The sequence below is a fragment of the Agrilus planipennis genome, unplaced genomic scaffold (assembly GCF_000699045.2).
Source record: "Agrilus planipennis isolate EAB-ADULT unplaced genomic scaffold, Apla_2.0 scaffold89, whole genome shotgun sequence".
Taxonomy (NCBI): domain Eukaryota; kingdom Metazoa; phylum Arthropoda; class Insecta; order Coleoptera; family Buprestidae; genus Agrilus; species Agrilus planipennis.
The window spans coordinates 74,632-83,269 of record NW_020439079.1 but is presented as its reverse complement, the minus strand read 5'-3'; the positions used below and the strand labels follow the sequence as shown (position 1 = coordinate 83,269).

The window sequence follows — 8,638 nt, the reverse complement described above, 5'->3', positions numbered from 1 at the left end:
GTTTACATTATGTTAAGTAACAATTGGGTTTTGAGCTATTCTGTTTGTTCTACAACAACCGCCAAAGTTTTTCCAATCTTCATATACTTCCTGAAGTCGATAATTGAGATTCAGTAACGGCTTTAAAAAAAAATAAAATGTATATTACAATAATATTTTTAAGTACAGTCGAACTGTTTTAACTCGAAATAATCTTTTTTAACTCGAATATTTTTTTGTTCCCTTGACGTACATTTATTTCAAAATCTTGAATTTCTCTATGTCTCTAACTCGAACTTTTCACTAACTCAAAATTGAAGTGCGAGTTTTAAATTATAAAAATTGTCTTCATAATTCAAATCTCTATTAATTTTTTTTTTCGGAAAAATCGTTCGCAACGAAAATCCAATTCCTCCTATTCTAAGCAAATCTATTAACAATATTTTTCACTGAGGTGCTCAATTATGAAAGACATTAAAAAAAAGCAGTTTAGAAAAAAGCAACACTATCGGAGTATCTAGTCATTTAATTTGTTGGTTGCTTTTAAGAGATTCGAATTAGGGACGTTTGACTGCATATTCTTATCTTTATGAACATTTTTTTTCAATTAATCCTGTCATAATAGACTTTAGTGGAACAAATAGAATTTTTGAGAAATATTAAAGCCAACAGAGAAGACATGGAGGATGCTTTAGCAGAGAAAGCGGATGTCTGTGCTGTGAACAAGAAAGTGAATTATGATCAATTTGAACAGGCTTATGATGAACTCACTAGGAATATAGACGAAACGTTAGCTAAACTCACGCAACAGGTTCGTAATTCGTATTAGAAGGAATTCAAATTCACTGTTTGACTGTTTCGTTTTTTAAATAAGTCTTACTCCAATTCAGATTAGTTTTTGTTATAAAGTCATAATTTATAAATATTAAATATGGTAAATAGGAAGCGTTATGGCAGCAAACCCTAGACGAAATACAGAATGAAATTGCAAATAAGTTGGACAAAGCAGACCTTCGTCCACTTAAAGATTACGTGAACGCCAAACTGAAACAGTTACAAGACAGGCTAAGGGCACTGGCAGCATTGAAGAGAGATGCTGAAGCTGCTGGTACCAAGAGCAGATTCTTAAGGTGTTGTTTTGATTTGTTGGTTAAAATAACGCATAAGTGTTTCATTAAATATAAACCGGAAGGTTCTAATATTTTTCTACTTTTAAAAATATTTACATCTTCCACTTTACCACCGACGGTATGTTTGAATTATTGAGGAGAGTGCAAAAGGGCATTTCTTTTTTAACAACAATATTTGATTTTATTAGAGTTTAACCTTCTGGTTGTGAGAAAAGTATATCAAAACTTTAAAATTAAAGTGTATTCAAACAAAACAAAATCAAACGTAGGTAAGAAGTAATGTTCAAAACGTGAAGCAATATTAACTTAATAATTTGGATGTTCAAAAATTGAATGAATTTCATGCCTACTTCGATAATTCGGATCATCGATGTAATTGCTGACTACTGAGCGGGATAGATCCGGTACATCCGGTGCTCCGCGGATCCGCCATTTTTTTAGAATCCGGCCGGGTATCAGATAATAACGCCGGGTAATTCTACCAGAGAAAAAAGAAAAAATCAACACCACCCATAATAATTTTATATAAAAAGATCTACCAAATGAAATTTGGTAATTAAGGTTGTATTGGGATAGGTCGTTCGTCCTAATTTATATTACTTATTGATTACTATAGTAAATTATTTGTTATTTCGATATAGTTCTTGTGTTTACTTTTTCTTTTGAATAAGAATACATTAGTATGACCGAACTGTTTTGGATTTCTGTCGCTTGTTGGTATATCAGGTTTTGATTAGTATTGCAGACTTTTAGTGTTTATAACGGTTTCAATTTAACTATCTCGCTAAAAATCCGTCAACCAAAAATTAAAATCTGGCAAGGAGAGGTGATATTTAATGAAAACACTCCTAGAATGAAGACATGAACTACCAACCGTCATGGTTTCGGATCCTTAAGATACACGTTCGATTCCGGTTCGTCTGCTACGGTCCATGTTACCTTGTGGTTTTCTTAGATTACTAAGGCAAATGCTGGGGCTTATTCCACAGGTAAAATCTTTCACTTCTTTTCTATTTTCATTTCGTCTGTGTCATGTTTCTTGCCCCAACCACAGCCATCCATTCCCACAATTCTTAAAAAGAGATTGAAGAAGGTCTACCGCCTTACACCCCAGCGTATTCCGGAGGGACTGCCTGCCTTCCAGCATTAATAGCTGGGGAAAATGAAACACCAAAAAAGTATTTGCTTACTCACCCCCATTAGATACCCACTACTATCTCTTTGACGTAATTTTCTCCACCAGAAGGTTAAGCCCTAATCAAATTTAATACTAACGTACTCAGAAAGATGTGCTCTATGTGTACATTTCTATCTAAAATCGTGATAGTTGGTAGGGTATGATTGAGTTTTTTCAATAACGTATTCAGCGGAAAAGCGAAGGGGTTAAAGATTTTCAAAAGTGTATGAAAATCTTTTCGAAGCTATTTGTTTAGAATTCGCTTGCAAAAAGAAGACAGAATAAGTGGAGGAAATCTAAATAAGAATGTTATTGTTGTTTACATTATGTTAAGTAACAATTTTCAATAAAGACAAAGATTTCTTTTTGATTGGATGAAGTAGATACTCAGCCTCTTCAGTTATAAAAGTCATAAATTGTTAGGAATTTATCTGTAGATTAGTTGTGACAACTAAATTTTTCATTTATATCTCTCCTTACTTTAATTTATATATTTAGAAATGTGAACTGCATATCATGTGATAAAGACGTAATAATGCGAAAAGAATTGGATACATCTCTGTTCCCACCGAAGCCTGGTCTACCACCGACGAAAAGTATGGCTCCTTATCTGGCTTACGAGTTGGACGCATTACGAAAACAACAAAGATGGCAAGTAGACTTAATACTAACCAATAAATAAAATATTAAAATTGTCTTATTATTTTGCCCTAAGTTTTGGTTTGTTTAATTGTAAAATTATTAGATAGATACAATTATTATCCCTATTAATTTAATAATTAATATCTCTAATTCCCAGTATGCCTCAAGGCCGAGATTTAAATCAATTCGAAAACATGATGAGCTCTCCCAAAAAGCCAGACAAGTAAGTAAATCATCATACAGTTTATTCTCATTTAAAAAGCCAAACGTTTTGAGTGCTTCTTTAATATTCCAATTACTAATCGACCCACTATTATCATCATCATAGAGTCATTAGTCCAAAGACTAGTTTAAAACTCCTGAGGCAATATTCGCATTTCCCCAAAAATAGTAGAACATCCTGTAATGTTCGTGGCTTTAACAAAATTAACTTCTAAGACTGATAACGACAAAAACTACTTGTTTACACTAATTATTAAAGAACTTAAAAACACTATTAAATTATTACTAAACTTAGGTTATGAATTATTCTATTTATTTACACTACTGTTGATATATCNATATAATTTAATTAAGTATTTGTTTATTATACGAAAACTGTCTTTCATTTCCACAAAAAAAAATGAAATGACTTTCCGAACAACCCTATAAATACCTAGGTGCCTTCTTATATAAATAATTTTCTTTCACACTCTAGCCTTACCTACCTATGCCTTTAGCATGTTTGTTATGTGAAAAGTTGTAAGGATGTTGAACAGTATAGATTCTTAATCTCTATTTTGCAAAAGATAGACTCTATTATAATTTAAATAATTTAGGCGAAACCGTGGTGGTTGTGGAGCCTAATGAAGAGGGCATAGATACTCCTCATCTTACCGTCGCTGTTGACAGAAACTTTTTCGAAAATATAGAAAGAGACGTTGGAGTCATGAAATTACAAATTAAAGAATTAACAGACTTACCCAGTAATCAGGGTCTGATGGAAGCTCTACAGTGAGTTTATGTTCAAAATAATTATCAACAGTACTTACTATATTACCTACTACTTTCAATAATTTCCGTAATACAAAGGAGGAAGGTCAAAAAGGTTTTTTTCGGCACCATTAGGAAAATGTGCAGACAGTAAAAGCAAAAAGGTTGAAATGAATATTTATTAAAAATTGTATTATTAATTTTCTGGAAAGATTCTGTGTGAATTAGTGAATTTTTACTTTTATGAATATTAGGTGTGAACATCAGGTTGACCGAATTTTGCTGGGGTTGTCTGTGCGTCTTGAATATATACAGGGTATATGCTGGGTTGTATATTTTATTATTGATCGCTATGAAATGACCTATTTGTTTGCATAAAAACAATTTATCTTAAAAATGGAGCAATTTCAAAGAGAAAATCCTTATAATAAACGGTAGAGTATATTAAATCGATTGAGCTTCACGTTTCCTATTCAAACTGCTTAAATACAGGCTTTCGTGATTGTTCCTGTAGGTTCTTGTTAAATTGGATTCTCTGCCCAAAGCCCAAAGTACCATTTTCGGGAAATCAAACACCTACGCAATTAGAATTTAACTCCAAAACTTAAATAAAGTATGGGGATTGCAATTTAAAATAAGATGATCCCGTATGGATCGAAATTCTCTTAAAGATTTGATTTCATTCATGGCACGTATGGGTAAAATGTATAATGCATGTGTTGGGTCCAAAATCGACTATTGCTCGTATTTTTTGTCCCAAGCTCGAAATGTAACTATTTGACGGGTATAAACGACCATATCAAAAAAACCACAAAGAGTACAATACCAAAGCATTCTCATCGAACATGTGAAAGGATGAAGATCAAAAATTGTTTAACGTTTTATTGTTAAAAAAACAAGGGATATGTAATTTTAAACCTTCCAACCTGGTTATTCAAATTTGTATTATTTTTTCTCTGTTACTACTATACTAGTGTATATTATAGAAATATATGTAATTCTAATGAATTATTGAATACTTTTGAAACTTTTCTTTTGGATAAAAATCCATTTTAATTCAGATCGGAAAAGACTACACCTGTTTTGGACATGTTCCAAATTTTGAACTTGAAGAAAAGAGTTGATGGCGTCGAAGTTGGAATAAACAAACTGGGCAGTATCTTTGAAGACCTTGCGAAAGGAGGAACTCTGAGCAATGCACTGAATGAGTTTAATAAGGCTGGGGGGGCTGACGGTACTGAAAGTGTAGCGTATGGTGCAGGTGCAGGTGCAGGAGGCGGTGGTGTTGGTGCTGGTGTACCCGGAGATTTAGCAGATATCTTAGAGAGCCTTAAAAACCGGTTGAATTATTTAGAAACAGATGGCTTACTAAGCATGTTCAAAGCTAAAGAAGCAGAAATCCTAGCTTTTCTAAAGGAAGCAGGATTGGGCGGTATGACCGACGAAAAAGCCAAAGAAATTGATGACAAATTCAAAGAATGCATGGATCGAATAGCATCGCTCGATTGTATGTTTAATAATCAATTTGAGGTGTTCCACAACCAGTTATGCGATCTAGAAAAAGAATTAGGAGTTATTCAGGAAAGACTTAATTCGAGGTAAATTTATTTCTACAACTGTAGTATGAATTGTTTTTCATGTCTTTTCTGTAAGTCACCACAGCATCACATAACCACTTTGAGATACAGTAAAACCACGGCCGTAGCTACGGTTGGGGGGCATTGTGAGGCAATGCCCTACCTTGAAATCACAATACTCTACCTTAAAAATACCAAAGATGTAATTCATTTACTTTCTCTAGCGATATACCCTTTCCAGTGTCTTGGATGCGCGCTGACAAAATCGTAGGTAGGAAGAAAAAAGCTCATTATACTCACGACTCTTGTTATTAAACATACTTTTTCATACAGTACCTGCCAAAAGTTTTGTTCAATCATGAATAGTAGTGCGAGTCGAAAACAAGCGTTAAAGCCTTTAATATGTCTTCAAATATAAATAAACATCTCGTCTATATTTTCAGTAGAAAATGGTACCAATAACAGCACATTTGTGCAATGCAATTCTAGTGGATAAAATGATCAATTTTTCCGTGCAGTACTGTACGGATTATACACTCCTCACCGGTTAAGAGTTTGGCCGAGAGTTGTCTCCTTCCTTTTCTGGCCTAGTGCCGTTCTTTTCTACCTTGCGCCGTTCAAACTGAAGGTCACATCGCTACAGAAAGTAAATGAAGTATACATATGCACTTATTGCATCTGTGACGATTATAGGATGTAGCACTGCAGTGTGCGAATCTACGTTTTCAACTTTAATTGCAATCAATAGGCCTCAAAGGCTGTCAGTGGGTCACGAAAGAATGGCTGGTATGGTATTTCTGGCCTTTGAAAAAAAAAAAAAGAACAGAATCAGTTGATCTGAACGAAGTTCTTCGCATTTTTAATAACAAGGCGAATCGTACAATTCAGCTGTTTTAAATATTTTTTATTATTATTATTATGTTAATTATTAGAATAAGTTTGCAGAAACAATGTAATCTAAATGGTATTTTCGGTCGTATCTATTTACTCGTATCACCCCACCCAACAATTAATTATTACCTCACTCTCACTCAGACGTGGATCTCTACATCCAAACTTGGAAGTTCAACCAACTTGTTCGCTTGTTCTTCGTCATTGAGGATCTAATAGTTCTTAGCTACATTCTTATATTCTGTCACAGAAATTATTTGTCTACCAATAGCTATTGAATGTACATCACTGACCTAGAGGTGATTCAGGAGCCCCTGCTTCGAGGGCAGAGTTTTTTACTTTCACCGTACCTGTAAACAATGCTGCCCTACCTCAAATTCGACTCTAGCTACAGCCCTGAGTAAAACTGAATGTAATGTAGATAGACATCAATTCAGTATAATTTAGTTTAAACAAAGGAACACAACACAACATCCACATTTCAACGTAATACACAAATTCAACCAAGACAGAAATGCAACGCAATGTAATTAAACAATAATAAACATTAAGGCGATAAGTGTAACATAAATGGAAAGCAATACATCGTAACTAAATGCAGTTTATTGTTAAACTCAACAATAATTCAATACAGTACAATAATATTCAAAAGAATACGATGCATCGTAAATATGAGGTAACACAACCTAACGTTTTCGAAAATTCCACAAATGGCGCAGTAAACGCCATCTGTAGCACGATGCTACATTTTAGGATTACGTATGCTCCAACAAGGTCCACTTGTGTGGATATCTGCTTGCTGAAAACGAATCCCGGACGTAGCCAACCTCAACGTGATAGGCACGTTAGCTTAATCGAATAAAGACCACTTCGAATTATTTTACAACGTAATGTATTTACAATGCAACGCACAAAGAGATAATATACTTATGTAATGCGAAAAAAATGGTTCAAATTATAACTCAAAATGAAACCTATCACACTACAGTACAATATAATACTAACCAACACAACGAAACGTAATGTAATCCAATTAATTTGTATTCGAAATAGAACTACAAATTTCAAATAAATCAAATATCTCCATCAAACTATTTTCGCCTAGATCGGAAGAACATGGATTTGGAGCAATGGACGAATCCGCACTGGCGGAATTATTCGAAAGGTTGAGTAAAATTGAAAAGGATATAGAAGAATTAACAGAAAAGAACGTAGAAATGATAAGAGATAAAGAAGACAGAGAAGCATACATAAATGTAAATAAGTTGGATAAAAATAGTTTTATATTCACTAATTCCTTTCTACTCTATTCACTAATTATTTTCTGCTCTCTGAAATTTGAGCAACCACAATACATTTTTTTCATACTTCCTGAAGAACAAACAGAATAGCTCAGTTTACTTCAGTCCCTGAAGAAGGTAACTTTGTTACCGAAAAGTGCTTCGGACAACTACAGTGTCGTGTTTTGGCGTTGGGGTTTTGAGCTATTCTGTTTGTTCTACAACAACCGCCAAAGTTTTTCCAATCTTCATATACTTCCTGAAGTCGATAATTGAGATTCAGTAACGGCTTTAAAAAAAAATAAAATGTATATTACAATAATATTTTTAAGTACAGTCGAACTGTTTTAACTCGAAATAATCTTTTTTAACTCGAATATTTTTTTGTTCCCTTGACGTACATTTATTTCAAAATCTTGAATTTCTCTATGTCTCTAACTCGAACTTTTCACTAACTCAAAATTGAAGTGCGAGTTTTAAATTATAAAAATTGTCTTCATAATTCAAATCTCTATTAATTTTTTTTTTCGGAAAAATCGTTCGCAACGAAAATCCAATTCCTCCTATTCTAAGCAAATCTATTAACAATATTTTTCACTGAGGTGCTCAATTATGAAAGACATTAAAAAAAAGCAGTTTAGAAAAAAGCAACACTATCGGAGTATCTAGTCATTTAATTTGTTGGTTGCTTTTAAGAGATTCGAATTAGGGACGTTTGACTGCATATTCTTATCTTTATGAACATTTTTTTTCAATTAATCCTGTCATAATAGACTTTAGTGGAACAAATAGAATTTTTGAGAAATATTAAAGCCAACAGAGAAGACATGGAGGATGCTTTAGCAGAGAAAGCGGATGTCTGTGCTGTGAACAAGAAAGTGAATTATGATCAATTTGAACAGGCTTATGATGAACTCACTAGGAATATAGACGAAACGTTAGCTAAACTCACGCAACAGGTTCGTAATTCGTATTAGAAGGAATTACGAA

The 8,638-nt window shown here is 33.4% G+C and overlaps 2 protein-coding genes across 3 annotated transcripts in view; both read left to right on the top strand.

Moving 5' to 3' along the window:
- Window positions 1-8,638, top strand: part of LOC108734577 — a 25,532-nt gene that overhangs the window by 10,468 nt on the left and 6,426 nt on the right. For both annotated transcript variants that reach the window (XM_025977323.1, XM_025977322.1), the window contains exons 4-5: window positions 3,747-3,921; window positions 4,962-5,498. In XM_025977323.1, coding sequence (XP_025833108.1) covers window positions 3,747-3,921; window positions 4,962-5,498 — 712 coding nt within the window. The remainder of the gene's footprint in view (window positions 1-3,746; window positions 3,922-4,961; window positions 5,499-8,638) is intronic.
- Window positions 219-3,171, top strand: LOC112905257 (glutamine-rich protein 2-like). Its single transcript, XM_025977324.1, has 4 exons — window positions 219-790; window positions 922-1,109; window positions 2,785-2,937; window positions 3,086-3,171. Exons 1-4 carry the CDS (start codon window positions 659-661, stop codon window positions 3,153-3,155), a joined length of 543 nt encoding a protein of 180 aa, XP_025833109.1. The 5' UTR covers window positions 219-658; the 3' UTR covers window positions 3,156-3,171.